General features: G+C 43.6%; 1 protein-coding gene across 2 annotated transcripts in view; it reads left to right on the top strand.

The window, feature by feature from the left end:
• RBM19 (RNA binding motif protein 19) overlaps positions 1 to 16,365 on the top strand; it is a 128,867-nt gene that overhangs the window by 20,803 nt on the left and 91,699 nt on the right. For both annotated transcript variants that reach the window (XM_019539343.1, XM_019539344.1), the window contains exons 14-19: positions 4,707 to 4,817; positions 5,992 to 6,192; positions 7,272 to 7,389; positions 11,568 to 11,701; positions 12,504 to 12,564; positions 14,894 to 14,973. In XM_019539343.1, coding sequence (XP_019394888.1) covers positions 4,707 to 4,817; positions 5,992 to 6,192; positions 7,272 to 7,389; positions 11,568 to 11,701; positions 12,504 to 12,564; positions 14,894 to 14,973 — 705 coding nt within the window. The remainder of the gene's footprint in view (positions 1 to 4,706; positions 4,818 to 5,991; positions 6,193 to 7,271; positions 7,390 to 11,567; positions 11,702 to 12,503; positions 12,565 to 14,893; positions 14,974 to 16,365) is intronic.

Raw genomic sequence — 16,365 nt, 5'->3', positions numbered from 1 at the left:
TGACTCCAGGATAAACATGGGCCGGCAGTGTGGGGAGGCAGTCAGGAAGGCCAACTGCACCTTGGCACGCATCCACAGATGCATCTCGAGCAGGTCCAAGGAGATGATCCTCCCCCTCTATGCGGCACTGGTCAGGCTGCAGCTGAAGTATTGTGTCCAGTTCTGGGCGCCACACTTCAAGAGGGATGTCCACAGCATGGAGAGGGTCCAGAGGAGGCCACTCGTATGATCAGGGACAGCAGGGCAGGCCCTATGAGGACAGGCTGTGGGACCTGAACCTGTTCAGCCTCCACAAGAGAAGGCTATGGGGGGATCTTGTGGCCTGTTATAAACTAGTCAGGGGGTATCAGCAGGCTTTGGGGAAGTCACTGTTTCCCCGAGCACCGCCAGGAGTGACCAGGAATAACGGTCACAAGCTGGCAGAGGGTAGGTTTAGGCTAGATATCAGGAGATGCTACTTCACGGTCAGGGCGGCTAGGGTCTGGAACCAGCTTCCAAGAGAAGTGGTGCTGGCTCCTACCCGGGGGGTGTTTAAGAGGAGGTTGGATGAACATCTTGCTGGGGTCATTTGACCCCAGTACTCTTTCCTGCCAGGGCAGGGGGTCGGACTAGATGATCTGTTCAGGTCCCTTCCGACCCTAGAAACTGTGGATCACGAGTTTTGTCTGTCAGCAGCCTAAGGTGCAGTTTCCCCCAAACCCCTGCACCTATGACTGTGAAAGTTGACGGGCTTTGTGGGCTCCTCCATGTCTAGCAAACCTGCAGTTCTGAGCTCCCTGTGGCTTTCCACACAGAAGTCACAGGAGGTTTTTCTCTCAAGAATTTGGGGTGCTGTTTCTCTGACCCCCCTGAACCTATCTTGTTGAAACTTGGCACGCATTGTGGGCTCCTCAGGAGCTACAAGTCCTGCAAGTTTCATCAAGATATAAGAAATGCCAAAGTTATAGCCTGCTTTGACCTTCCCCATTATAGCCTATGGGGAAGTTGAAGCAGCTTGAATATTCAACTGAGCTTCGACCTGGAGTCCAAGCGGACCCACTTTGACTCTAAGCGGACGGCAAATTGAAGCGGGACCTGGTTTAATATTTGACATGGCTGTCAAATTGAATATTACCTGCTCTGCAGAGCCCTAATAACTAGGGGTGTTAATCCAGTTAATGTGTTTATCACACATGTGGTTTTGAAGTTTGTGCCTGGACTGAGCTGCCTTGCCCTGCTGCCATCCCCGACACCTCTGGGCTGCACTGCAGGGCAGAGGAGCCGTAGGACAGCCTGGGCATGGACTCTGGGTGGCTGAAGCAGGAAGGGCGGTGAAGGGGAGCCCACCCATACCAAACTCCCATCCAGGGCCCCAAGAAGCTGGGCTGGCAATGCCAGGGGTTTAAGGAAGGCAGCTCTGACTGACATCCGTGGGCCCTACAGCTTGGGCTTAGGCCAGGTCGGGAATGCCTGGGAGCTCTGGCCCAAGCTGGCTCTGGGCCCACAGTTCCCCATGCATCCCTGGTCTGGACCCCAGGGAGTGGTGGCGATGGCACCCCTCACCTAGGCAGCTGCTGCTGGTGTGTGGGAGCAGGATTCCCATGGAGCCACCTTCTGCAGCCCCTGGCCTGATCTGCGCTGCATTGCTAGCCCTTGCCCAGTGCTGACAGAGCCTGGGCCACAGCCAGCATTGTCGCTACTGCAGTGCCAGGCAGAGCTGCCACTCTCCTCCCCATGCCACCCGGGCTCTTGGAGGTCAGAACTGCCTGGGCCCAGAGCCTGAGCCATGGGGCCTGAAAGTGCCAGACAGCCCCGCTGTGGCAGCTGCCTGCGGATCCCGGTGGGACACGGGCTCTAGGCAGCTGCAGTTGGAAAGCCGGGGGCGGGGGAGGCAGCAAGACTGGGGAGGGGCCCTCCTTGGACTCCAAACCTCTCCCACACCTCCCACACCCACTGCCCAACCATACAAGGTACTTGCATACTTTCTAATTTTTCCGTGCATAACTTGGAGGTTTTAGCTGTGCGATTTAAAATTGCAATTAATTGTGATTTAATTTTTTTGATTGCACAGTTAATTGTGATATATTTTTTTAATTGTTTGACAGCCCTACTATTTGAATGGGCACTGATTTGCTTGATGACTATATCAAGTTTAAAAAAACACAACAAACCAGTCAAAATAGTCAAAAGATATGTCATTAGTCCCATAGTTATTATAGTTAAGTGTACACCTCTTATTCAGATTCATAAAACAAAGTCTACCCTTCTTGTGCATCTTGACACTACCTCCAACACTTTACTGTCAGTTACTTTTACACCTGAGTTAATACCACACCTGGATTAAGGTTTTTAGTTAGAGCTAAAAAGAGTCTCCATGGCTGTGAAATAGAAAAGACATTAGGAATGGATAACAAACAGCAAAATTGCAAAAGTAAGTAATGATTGAATAGTGGAACATCAAGATCATTAAAAGATAGATGGTTGTGAACACCTGTGCTGTAGAGAGAGGTTAGCAGGAATCGAGGAGAGAATAACGAGCCATGAAGCCAGTTGACTCTCATGGCTGCCTGAATGGACATGCTACTGCTTCTCCGGTTTTAAAGTTTGGGTGGAGCAGGAATCAAAGGGATGTGCAACTGTACCCTCCTGGATCCTCCCCAATATGGTTCCTGCGTTTTTTGCTACGTTAAACAGTGGAGGGGTTGAGTCAGTTATCTCGAGCATTGAAGAGAAAATTCAGTTGAAGTTCCAAAAATCATGCTAATTGAGACCAGCCTGTGTGATTACAAAAGCAGGTGGTTGAACAGTAACCTCCCAAACCATAACTTAGAATACGGTATAACAAATTGTGTTTGTATGTTACGATATACAACATTGTAGAGTCCTTTGTTAACATTGTTCAAGCAGCATGCTTTGTGTGAGTTCATGCCGAATTGTATAAGGACTGTATTAAGCACAGGCTCAGACCTGGATGTTCAGTTAAACTTTTATTGTTTCACAAAGCCATAAACTAAAGGAGGTCTGTTGGTTCACGAGGTTCCCAAATCAAGCCCTTGCTTTCTAACCCGGAGGCTAGGTGCGGCTGCCTGATTCAGTAGTTTCAGAACTGGTCAACAGCTCATTTAAAAGGAGTCTCTTATCTTTTTTTAGACAAAAGATACAAAACTGTCCGCATTCTGACAGCGAGGCATCTAACATAACTTTACTATTACTTATATATGATAACACATTTACATATGTATTTCTAATTCTTACTTCTATTAGTTATTTAGTTAACTTATCTATATTATAATTTCAGGTGGTACGCTTTGTGTATTATAATTTTTACGCTTCTTATGTTAATTCTTAATGACCTTTGTGTTTCTTATGCTAATTCTTAATAACCTTTATGTTTCTTATGTTTTGCTGTCTTTAGCAGGGTTAAAATGTCACGGCTTACATAATATGCGGTTGTTTTTCGTCATTGTGGTTTAGCCATGTGGTTTCCTGTTTTAACAATATAAGCTGCTTGCCTGCAATTTTTATCATTGTCCAAGGGCCAGAAGGTCAGCATTTTCATCTAAGGGTCAGAAGGTGATTACCAGAATGTCAGTCGTTGACTCCTCAACCTCCTTGAAGCATTCTGGGAGTTTTAGTGCATTGTTCTTAATGCTAGGCCTTGCTTAGCATAAGCACCATCTCACAGACCTCCTTCTCAAAGCAGAGCAAGAAGTTCTTAAAAACATTTTAAGGGAAGAAAAGAAACTGCATTGCAGAAACAGTGAGTGGAATACAGTTGTTGGGCATTCTGCAGCAGATACTTCACTTGAAATCCTTTCTTTGCATTGAACGCCAGGAGCTCAATGTTTATGAGTGAATAGTGATGGTAATTTATTTACAGCTTTTGCTAAAACGATATAATAACATTGACAATAGCGTCTACATAATAATAAAATAATACAATTTATGGTGATTGGTGAAGGTGTACAATAAGATGACGTTCTACCATTAAACAACATAAAAATAAAACAGCATCTGATGATACAAAAACAGATCAAAGAAACTACATAATATTGTAGAGTAAAAGTTTTAAATTTCAGAATTCTATTCTCTTTTCCACCCTCCTTTATGCAAGTAATGCAAAAGCACACGAGAAGTACAGGACTGCAAGTTTGGTAGAGTGGAAACAAATGGCTTTTTTCTTTATCAGCCTAGTACTTAACATTTTCCACTGAGAGAGATGCCTCCTAGTCATTTTGTGAAGACAGCGTGTTGCGTGAATAGTATGTATTTGCCTAGGATAGCCAGGTACAAATTTGAAAGCTGTGACATGCCATATTCCTTGTACTGAGGTGTTGTCAACTAATGATGTGATAAGGGTTTGGTATTCAGTTAACCAAATGCATTATCTCATCTATCTGGTTTACCTCTCACTACAATTGTTTAGTCAAATCAGATAGCAATACGTATCAGTAGGGTGAAACAGAAGTGGTTTGTAACTGCCCTACATAACAATTTGACACATAGTGATGCTGAATGCAACAATAACTTGACTAGCTAAGAACCAGATTAGCTCCTTTGAAGAGGAAAGGCATAGGATTTCACCTGTAGTTTCTATGCAAGTCTCCCATTGGATCTGATTCTGGGTGGTGTGGGAGTTGCAGGTGCTCATGCACTCTGATTAGGCCTACTTTTACTAGCCTAGCATGGTCCTAACACTGTCACACCTCCATTTTTCTCATCTGCAGGAAGGCAGAGGTAGTGTGGCTGTGAGGGTTGCCCTGGGGGAAACGCAGCTGGTTCAGGAAGTGCGCCAGTTCCTGATCGATAATGGAGTCAGCCTGGATTCCTTCAGTCAGGTAAGACCCTGACAACACAGAAGGGACTTTTGTTTGCTTATGAGAGTCTTTCTCTTCCTTTGGCATCAGTGAAAGTGTGGGGGTGCAGAAGTTGGGGATGGACTGCATTATAAAATGTTTTCACAAAGATTGCTTTAGTTGAAGGTTGTTGGATATTGGACTTTGGGGCTCTCTGTGCAATACTCTTGTTTAGAAGGGAGTCCTCTACTTAAAGCCCTTTATTCCTCTACTTAAAAAACTGAACTGAGGGTAGAGAGAGAACCCTGTATTAATGGGCAGTATACTGTGGACTTAGCAAGCAAGCTGTGTGTTAAAAACATCTGAAAGCCAGTGTACGTGCCCATATTGATCATGTTGTCATCAGCATGAAACTTGAGACTTCTGTAAGCCCTCTTACCCATCACTTCCTTATGCCTAACACCTGCAGTGTAGTGGGTATGTGTAGATGACAGCTGTCTGATTTGGAGTCACCAGCAATGGAGTTGAAAGTGTTCAAATCCTAAACTTGTATGAAAACTTGAACAGTTCTGACTTATCCCCCTTCTCACTCTTGTTTACTTGCACCTTTCTGTCCCTGAAAATTCAGGGCCCTTTCTTCTTGCTTGTATATGCCTCTGACATGCTGAAGGTCATATAGGAAACCTTGGGCTAGTATCTCAGAGGTGTTTAGACTCCCTTCAGTATAAGATATGAAAAGCTAAGCCTCTTCCTGTTCTCATTTAAAAAATGTTGACTTGTTTCTGTTTCAAGGGTATCAAAGATATGGCCTGCGGTGCTGCCTATGGTCTCAGAGTTGACTCGCAGGCAGCATGTGGTGTGCACAGATGGGCCCCATACATTGCACCCACAGAATTTTCACACACCCCAAAATGGAACCTTCTTTAAAGTAGGATGTAATAGCTATTTATGTGCTTTCAGAGCAGTAAGTGAGGAACTAGTGTTTGAAGCTGGAAGGTAGCGGTGTGTGGGGGTCAGGCAGCTGGCCTCACAAGCAAATGGGTTTTCTCTGCTATTGCATCTAGATTTCAGTGACAGGAAGTGCCACTGTATACAGCTTTTGACTGTTTGCCATGTCACCAGGAGGGGTATTAAATGGAGCAAGTAATGAACTTTCATTTCAGACCCTCTTTAAAGAAATCCCTGCTGTCTTCTCTTTCTCCCCATCAATTGTTAGGCATCTGGGGAACGGAGTAAAACTGTGATCCTAGCAAAGAACCTTCCTGCTGGCACTTGTGTGGCCGAGCTGGAGGAGGTGTTTGGTCGATATGGCAGCCTTGGACGGGTGCTGCTCCCAGAAGGAGGAATCACAGCCATTGTGGAATTCCTGGAGCCCACAGAGGCCAAGCGAGCTTTCACCAAGCTGGCCTATTCCAAGGTTAGTATATGGAGTTAACCCTTGAGGTTTCTCATCTACGTTAGGCAGACTGAAGGAGCCCTGATGTCAGGGCCTTCTTGACTTGGGAAGTTGGGAATCATTTTACCATAGCTAAAGACAGTGGTTCTCAACCTTAATAGACTTGAGACTTCCTTTGGAAAAATGCCGCTGTTTAGTTTTCACTCATTTTTTGATTACAGAAATATTTTAGATCAATTCTGTTGCAAAGAATTTGGAAAGACTCTGGCGGGTCAGAGTTTTTGACGATATGGATTCCTATTTGAAATCTCTGGGTTTATCTTGTTAATCATATTTCTACACTCATCAGTGCTAAGTGGAAGTAATGTAGGTTCTTGGTTAATGTCGACTAGCTGAAAAAATCTCTAAAAAGAGGAGAAATGGGATGTTCTTTAAAGAGAATTACATACCCTGAATGGTAAAAGCAAAAGTCACTGCTTAACATATATATGATAATCCCCATACTTTTGTCCCTTCAGTTAAGTTCACTCCAGTTTCTAGCATGCAATCTAGAAACCAATCTAGTTGGATGTGTTGGAAATTCCTTACTAGGACCTTCTACTGTAACTCCAATAAGAGAGAATTAGCCTCTTAATTTTTTCTGCTACTACAGCAGTTCTCAACCCAGGTGGCTGTGACACCCTGGGGTGCATGGAGGTCTTTTCAAGGGAACTACAAGGTGCCACACAGTGTTAGTACTGTTAGGCATGCAAACATGGTTCACAAGATTTAAAACCATAGATTTCAACTAGGAATCCATAATGTTAAAAACATTTTGACCTGTTGTGGTCTTTCTGAGTCCTTTGCAACAGAAGAATTGCTGTATTATTTTTCTGTAGTCAAAAAAAGAGAGGTAAGAGCTGGCATTTTTCAAGAGGTGCCTCAAACCAAACAAGAGGTGCCTTGAGTAGAAAAAGATTGAGAACCACTGTTCTACAATAAGGCTTTTGAGAACCCAGAACTGAGATTCAAACTTTGTGGGTTTTTTCCCTACCCCATCACCTGCAGAGTTTTCCTTTTCTCCTTTATCTGTAGAGATTCCTTATGTGTTACTCTTGCAGTTCCAGCATGTCCCTCTGTATCTGGAGTGGGCCCCTATGGATGTCTTTTCCTGCCCACCCCCTGAAAAGAAACAGCCTGAGATACCAGAAGAGGCAGAAAGAGCAAGGCTGGGAGCTGGTAAGACTTTGAGGAAGATGCATGTGTTTGTCTTGTTTTTTCCATAGAATAGTGGTTATACTGTTCCTGTTCTGTTTGGAAAGCCATCTCATCCAGCACTGGATCCTAATTATGCAAGGCACTGCATAAATGGGTAGTAGTAGCTGTCCCCAATCCAAATCTCTGACGGACTGAAAACAAGCCAGAACTGATTAAACAAATGGCTTCAGGAGAGCGGTAGCCTTATAGTTTACAGCATCTGTCTTGGTCTGGGAAAAATGTGGTACAGTTGCTGACTTTGCCACAGACTCTTTTGTGACCTTTGGGCAAGTCATTAGATTTATTCTCTTCCTCATGTGAATTGGGGTAGCCCTTCTGTACTTCACAGCAGTGTTGGGAAGACAGAGTCCATTAATGAATCTGGGGCATATGATAACACTGCATTGAGGGCTACTTAAGTACCCAGATAGAAGGGATAGTAATAAATCCAGTAGTTGTGGTGCTTAAAGCACAGACTTGCTCCTCAGCGTTGGCTAGAAAAACGATCTGACACCACAATGTTAAAGCAAATCGACTCTTCCCCCAGTACCAAACTTCATCACAAGATAACACCTTGGCAGCTATAGTCGCCAGTGCTGCAGATATTCCCCACAAGAAGGGGTTTACACAGCTGAGCACATGCCCATTGGACACGTTTATCATGCAGCCCCCTCCTGGAAGGGCTTTTCAGCCTAATTGAGGGGCCAGGCTTAAGAATCCTGGCTCTAATTGAACAATAGAAGCAGGCAGCAGGGCTGGGCCAGCTGATCGCCTGGATGGCAGACCATGGATCTGTGTGTGCATTTATGTGCGCGCCTGTGTTAATTTCAAGCCCGACTGCACGCCTTGTGCGGGTGAATTCCCATTGCTCTTATTGCAAGGACGTGACCTTTTTTCTATATCTTCCCCCTCCTATCCCTGGGGCTTTTTAACATTTCTCTTGAATGTTTGGGTCCTTAAACTCTTTTTAAAACAAATACAGAAGGAGGCTGGATAGCTTTGGGTTTATTTTTAATTGTTTTGCTGGAAGCCTTTTTAAGACAGGGTGAGAGGAAGCTGATGAAAAGCTTTTTTCCTGTTCTGTGCACAGGTCATGAGGGAGGGACAAAGGTAGGGGGGAGCCATTTTATCTCCTTGTAACCAAGACCCTCACCTCAAGATAAAGGGCTTTAAGCACAGGAGCTCCTGGAAAGCTGCTCGGGGCTGATAATGGTCTTTGCTGTCAGCCTTTGGCACTGTGTTTGGGGGAGGGGGCAGGGCAGGAGGCAGCAGTAAATTCCACAGCCTGATTACAATGGAGCTCCTTGTGGCTGTGCGTGACTGCGTTTTATTGTGCTAACCACAGATGGAGGCACCTTCCCCCCCCACCATCACCACCTCCTTCTCACTAAATCTTTCCCCTCTTCCAACCCATTTTTCTTTGAAACCAGTGAATTTTCTGCTCAATGTTTGCCAATTTCCAGAGTTTCAACAAGGGTAGAAACACTTAACAACAGCAAAGATAACAAAGGACTCTAAATTCTTCCTACTCTGAAAACATGTTTGCGCACTTAGATTTCATTAACCTTAACCTGAGTATCTGGCTAAGAGCAAGTCTTGAACCAAAGCAGAGATCTTTTTGTATATTGGAACCAGCGCATGTCATGATGGGTGGTGTTTCCTAGTGGCCTTCTCATAGAATGAGATAGCATATTTGGTGGACTTGCCACAATCACAGCTTAATACCAAGGAAATGTATCTAGGTTGGCTTTCCTAAGATCCTGGCTCCTGTTTGTTTGCAGCCAATTAAAAACATTAACCCCCTCCCCCCCCACCCCCCCCCCATTACATTGTGGGTTGGGATTAAAAAAACCCCCTTATTTGAAGTCCATTGCGATCAGGAGCAAGATTACCATTCACATAACTTTCATTGGTGTGGGCCCAAAGGGCTTCAGTGAGTTTTACATGTTCCTCTGAAGCATCTTGTAGTGGCCACTGAAGCAGGAGGCTGAGACAGGCAGAACGTGGACGTGGAATGCTGTCTTATGGCCGGTCTGCAGAGCACTGTTGGTTGGCATTAGAGGTGCATGTCTTGCTTGGGTGAGGCAGACAGCCTACAGTTGGTGATGGAATATGTGGGGTAGGCAGTAAAGTTAATGGATGGGGAATGAGCAAGCTCAGCACTTAAGGAAATCAGCCTTCAGATAGTGTGACAGTGGACCATAATACAAACTTACTGAGATGTGGAGCTCTGCTTGGTTGCTCATTGTCCTTCATCTTTTGCTCCTGGAAGAGCAGCTGAAGAGTTGGCCTGCAGTTTGACAGTGACATCCCTGTAAAGGAAGGGGAGACCATGAACTGCATGGGCAAAACCCTCCCATCTGGGCATGGACATTTCTTGAATTCATCAGTACCTTTAACTGATGCAGGGCTAGCCCAGAGGGAGAGTGTGGGGAAAGGTATGAGTTTTAGCAGATCATTCTGAAAGACAGGTGTGCACTTTCTAGACCTAGTATTAAGGTTGGGCCCAAGAACGTAACAAACAGGGCCTCAGAGTTCTCCATTCTCCACATGGATTGGAGAAAGCAGGATGTTTGGGGTTTTTTGTTTATTTTTAGTGGATCTGAGGGCACAAAGTTTCCAGCTCAGGTTTTGATGTTATCATCCTGTTACTCATTTTGTGTCCCTTCTCAGCCTGCATTTCCCTTTTGCTGTTATCTTCATCCCCTCTCTAGAAAGCTAGCTTCTTTGGCTGTTTTATAGCTATATTTCTAGTTTCCTTGGCTGTTAAACAAATGGTGAAGTTCTTTTTCCCTTTTCCTTTTTCCTTTTTCTTTGCTCTTTGAGACAGAGATAGGAGGGCTGTATGTTCTACTGATGTTAAAAGGACAACATTATCATTGTTGCCATTTCCATTAAAGCATAAAAGAGCTATTTAATGACAAAGACCTTGAAGATTAATTAGAAGTTTAATGTGTTTGGTTTGGGTTTTTTGAGAGTGGAAAAGGGCTGGGGGAGGGCAAATCTTTCAGACCTTAATATGGTGAGCAAGTGGAATGAAAATGAACAAAAATAAGTAAAGGTCCCTTTCAAATGCATAACTGTTTAAAACATTGTCTCTGACCTTTATGCAGCAGAAGCTGTTCACAGAGGGGGTGTCTTGATGCAGCTAAAGTGATGTTAGCCTTTAAACATCTTAAAACTCGAAGTCAAAGAAGATGCATGCAGTCTTTACTATGTTGTGCGTTTCAGGTGTTATACTCTAAAATAGTGGCAATAGTTTTGTCTCCGTGCCAGAGATTCTTCAGTAATACACATTGTATTGCTAGTATTAGAGGATTTTGGATGCTGTGCTATCACATACCAAAGAATGATGTTGTTGGACCTCAAGATTGGATTGCCATCCATGATGCAATGTGCAGTAGTCCTGAAGGGCTGGGCTTCCTGGATGCTACCTTGTAACGCATAGGTTGCAATGCAGCTCTATAGCAGAGCCTCTAACAAAGGTGTTTTAGAAGAGAAATAAAATGATGTTTTTGTTTTCCAATTCTATACTGTTTAACAGTTCTGCTGAGCTAAGTTCAGAGAACCTTGAAAATAAAACCAACTGGATAGAAGCACAACCATTACAACCAGCTGCCTTAAGAGTATGTTTGCTTATGTTGAATATACTTCTCAGTTGTCCTCTTCCTGTTAGTATTAGGACTTTACAGGCCTGATTCCTTTATGTACAAATGTAGGAGTAGAATTATTACAAGAGATATGATTGAGAGTCTCTGCCAGGACAATCGTGCACTTGGAATTACTGTTGGACTTTCAGGGCAGGGTGGAGAGGTAAATGTAGAACTTGGGTACAAGGCTCAGGTTTGGAAAAAGTATTTCTCTGGGTTGAGCACCATAATATCTCAATGCACAGAGAGCAGTGTGGTGGAATTCAAAATTCAAATCATTTTAAGAGCAAGGCTGTTGTGACATACCTGTGGTCATGCTATTTGCAGTCATGCTTTCAGAAGCACCAGATTTACTTCAGAACTGTCATTAAATACATATATAAGAATTTTCCATTTATAATCAGAGTTTTGACTCTGATGAGGTGAACCAAAACACAATGACTCCCTTTTATGTCCCCAAGTTGGATTGGTTGGCTGTGTGTTGTTATACTTGTTCTTTTTTGTTTATAGGAGCCGAGGAAATGAAAGAGGGCTTGGAAGAACTAGCAGTAGAAGAGGAAGATGAGGAAGATGAAAGTGTTCCAGGATGTACCCTGTTCATCAAAAACCTCAGTTTTGCCACTACTGAGGAAACGCTGAAGGAAGTAAGTAGTGGGTAAGACTAAGAAACTGGGTGTTGCATGCATCTAGCAAGCTAGTGCAGCTGGGCAGGAGTGTCTTGATCAGGGTCAAACAGTGGGTGGGTGATTCAGCCTAGATTAGAAGCAGAGATTTTGTCTGGCTATCAACCTGTCTGAAGTTCTTTTGCTTATATGTTTTAAAGAAGTATTAATAGTGCTCTAGGTGATTTCCAGCTTTCATCTTAGCTTTTACAAACACTAGTAGAAGGTGTAGTGTACTTTGCCACAAGTAAATTGGACACAGAAGTGTGAGGTAGTTTTGTTAAGATTACATACTAAGTTACAAGGGCCAAGAAAAGTAACCAGGGATTCTTATCCCTATGTTCTGGTCTATCCACTGGACAGCAATCTATTTTTCCTGTATTAGGACTAGCAGCCAGGCTGCCACAAGTACCTTATAATTCCTCACATACAGTCCTGCGAGGACTGATGTCTTGGGGATACTAATGAATTGGCAATTGTTAAAAAATAGGTTTTTGTGCCAAGTCAGTGTCCTGGTAGAAACACTCAGTATTCTATAGTGATGATTGCTGCAGCTTATTTTAGTGATAGTACAGTGTCTGGAATAACTAGTTCATGACTTTTTTCCTTTAATAAGTGCTATGAAAACTGAATATATGATTATATGTCTTCCTTGGTCAGTGTATATGCCTGGAAGTGGAGAGAGTTGACTTCCTGTTTCAGTTGTTCTAAAAGAAGCATATTAAAAACTGTATTTTGACCTTAATTGCAAAGAAAATTAAGGAATGTGTAAAACTTTTCACAGACATTTTCCAAAGTGGGAGCTGTAAAGAGCTGCACGATCTCAAAGAAGACAGACAAAGCAGGTACACTATGAATTGATGGTCATTTCTTCTGGTGTTCATCTGGGTAGCCAGTTGCATAACTGTTTGGAAGTTTAATGATTTGTCCAGAAATGCACATGCTGAAAAGCCTGAACCACTTTTACTGGACCTTTATGCCTGTAACAATACTGCAACCCTACTATAAATTGGTTGAAAACAGAAACCAAAATGACCTTCCCCAAGTCTGCATTGCAACATATCTCCATCACTAGATATGCAAAGTCATTTAAGGTCTTCCTCCAAGATTGGGTTGGAAGAGCCGGATTCTACAGGATCACATGCTAAATAGATTTGGCGCCTGTGCTTATCCACCCTGTTCTGAAAGTATTTGATGAATGTCAAAGAGAAGGAAAGAATATCATGGGAGGTAAGGGACGGAGCTGTTTTACAAAGGAAGTATTGACTAAATCAGCCAGGTCTCTCCCCAAGATATGAAATCAGGTTGGGCTTCACTTTGTAATAAACCACTTTTTGTATAAGGTCAACTGAAGTCTACATGAAAGTGCAGCCAGCTGTTCTTTATGCCGAGGTCATCTTTCCGAAGAGTCTGAACAGTCTAGGCTGGCACTTTTAGTGTTCTAACCTTGTTTTTGTGTGTGATCTAAGGCGCATGCTGTGCGTGGATCTAGGACAGTCTCTGGTTTCACTCCAGTTTCCATGGCAGTCCCTTTCAGTCTTCAAAGAATGACTTCAGTAGCATAGTGCAGTCAAGCTTTGGAAACTTGCCATCATGTTTTCTGGTTTAGGGCCTTATTTATGAGCTCTTGAAATCATGATTCCATGAGTACATTTCTTGGAAGCTTTTAGCATGGCCTTGAGCATTACAAACTTCTGCTGGGTCAGGGAATAATTAAAGGGCTGTAGATCACATTAGCTGTTAATCATTTCTAGTGGAAGTTCCATCCTTCAGTACATAACCTAGGATTGAAAAGAGTGACCATACAGGAATTATGCAAGCATCTGCTAGTTTCGCATGTCTTTCGCAGAGCTCAAAGGCACTCTTGACACGCACATGAAATGTAGAGCTCAAACCAATTGATAAAGTGAAATATGGCAGGTAATACTCTCTGGATTGTAAATAAATCTCAGTCCTTCTTTTCACAGCTGAGACATTTGTTCCTCGGTTTGGAAAAGCCCTTGTATGTAATCACTGCTCTGGGCTCTGCAGCAGGAGTAGTTAACTACTTTAAGAGCACTGCATGTGCTATAGCTGTGGTAGGGGCATTACAACAAGATGGCAAACAGGGTTGTGTTGACTAGTGAGACCAGTGGAAAAATCTGTGCTTGGCAAGTGGGAATAGCATTACATCTGTAAAAGGCAGATGTTTTAGTTGCATCAATTATCGTGGGAAGGAAGGAAAGCATGAAGTTGAAGACTGTCCAGTTGGAATTGCTGGCTCCCTTTAACAAATCAGTTATGCTCCTGATGTGTAATTCTCCAGCTGCTGGTTTCTGTTCAACTATAGTTGGAGGAGATCAGGCACCACTGCGCTAGTATGCAGAGGCAGCCCTCAGCCCCAACGATTTTTCATCATAAGAACGAGAGAGAATGTATTATTCCCGCACAGGTCTCTTGCCACAGTGCCATATTCAGAACTCTCCTGACTCTAGGTCCATTGTTTCTAACCACAAGATCTTCCTTTCTGGCTAGGTATCTATGTGGGTAGCAATTTTTTTAAGGTTCAGTTTACAATAGTTCAAAAAATAGTTTGTTTAGAGACTTTACTTCTTGATAGCGTAACTGAACTCTGAGGGTGCATCCCGATGAGTGCACACATGCAGTTTGTGGCACCACAAACTGCATGTGGTGCACTTGCATCCATTCACTGTGCTGCAGATTTGCAGTGTGGCACCAAAATTTGATACCAGGAGAATCCTGGTGTCAAAAAAACCCAACAAAACCCACTGAAAAAAGCGGTGTATATTTAAGTCACATATTTAGAGAAATGTGGGTGAAACGTTATAATAGCTGACCCTAGACACGAATGGCTGTTGTTTTGGTAAGACATGCATTTAATGTTTTGTTTAATGAGGGTGCTCAAAAACTATGCATGGATTTCCATCACATACTGTTGTACCATGAATTACTTTTTGCATCCTGTTCTCGAGGATGAGGGGTTTTTTCTGAAGCCTGAGAATATCACTTTCTTTTTTTAATTATCAGTGTTTGCTCTAATTTCCAGGAATGGTTCAGGTTTTCATTGTCTGCCATAACCTGTCCCAAGTGTGCTGGTTTTGTGCTGGCCACTATTAGATACTTCTCACCAAAGGCTCTGCAGATCTCAGAACTAGTCTCTTTTTTTTCTGGCAGGCACTTTACTTTCCATGGGCTTTGGATTTGTGGAGTACAAGAAACCAGAAAATGCTCAGAAAGCACTCAAGCAGCTGCAGGTAACAGTGGGTGACTTGAAGTTAAACCCCTTTCCACAGGTGTGGTGGGGAAGAGATAAGCCATGAGGCAGAAAATCCAGCCAAGCTTGTTGGGGCTATATGCAGAATAAATGACATTTAAATGGTAACATTGCTGGCATGGGTCAGGGCCTGCTCAAAGGAAGATCATGTTGCTGGTAGTATAGTTGGCACTGGCAAGGCACCATTTAGGACAGCATGTCTCTGCTTTTCTAGTGCTGATCCAATAACTAGGTGGCTGAAAATCTGGAATCTTGCTGAGTAAACTCATGAAATTGTACAGTTCCATTGCACACTCAGCATATGCCCAGGTCACAACAAATTATGGGATAAATACTTCTTAGCATTTGTAGCACTATTAAGCCACAGAGCTCAAAACTTTACAAAAGCAAATTTGGAGATTATTTGAAGGCTAGGAAGACCACCATCCTCCTCTAGCTGACCTCCAGTGTGACAAAGGGCTTAGATATCCCTATGCACTCCTGATGTTCCCTCTAGGAACCCCTGGGTAAATTTCTGTGGTCTGTGTTATGCAGGAATTAAAGTCAGATGATCAAAGTGATCTTTATCATTCTTAAGAACCCATGGATCCATTTTTGTGTATGGGGTGAGCAACTAGGGAACAGAAGCAGAGAGTAGACATATTAGACTGAAGTCAGGTAGAAGGCAGGGCAGGATGGTACTTTAAAGACTAATTTGTTCAGAGAAGTGTAAGTTTTTGTAGGTTACAGTCTACTTTGTCAGATGCTATGAGTGGACTATTCTCGGCTATAGCCTGTGAATGCTTATTTCTTTCTGAATGAGTTAGTCTTTAAGGTGATACCTTGTCCTGCCTTCTAGGAAACAGAAGGATGTAATTTCTCCAGTGCAGCAATAGAACCCCAGTATTCTCATTTCAGTGCCCTGTGGCATCATGTACACTTTAATCTAACAAGCTCCTATGTTGATTTGGCCCAGAAGGCAAAGTGGCTTTTACCTTCAGAGTTTCATAGTTGGTAGTGTTGGAAGGGACCTGAGCAAATCATCAAGTCCGACCCCCTGCCATGGCAGGAAAAAGTACTGGCATAAAACGACCCTGGCGTGGTGTTCGTCCAGCCTCCTCTTTAAGATCCCCAAAATAGAAGCCAGCACCACTTCCCTTGGAAGTTGGTTCCAGATCCTAGCCACCCTGACAGTGAAGTACCACCTCCTGATATGTAGCCTGAATCTACCCTCTGCCAGCTTGTGACCGTTATTCCTGGTCACTCCTGGTAGTGCTCGGGGGAACAGGGACTCTCCCGGTGCTTGTTGGTCTTCTCTGACTAGTTTGTAACAGGCCACTAGATCCCCCCCTCAGCTTTCTCTTGTGGAGGCTGAACAGGTTCAGGTCCCTTA

The sequence above is a fragment of the Crocodylus porosus genome, unplaced genomic scaffold (assembly GCF_001723895.1).
Source record: "Crocodylus porosus isolate Cpor-Errol unplaced genomic scaffold, CroPor_comp1, whole genome shotgun sequence".
NCBI classification, from domain to species: Eukaryota; Metazoa; Chordata; order Crocodylia; family Crocodylidae; genus Crocodylus; species Crocodylus porosus.
Note: the sequence above shows the minus strand (reverse complement) of the source record. Positions and strands in the feature narration are given on the sequence as shown.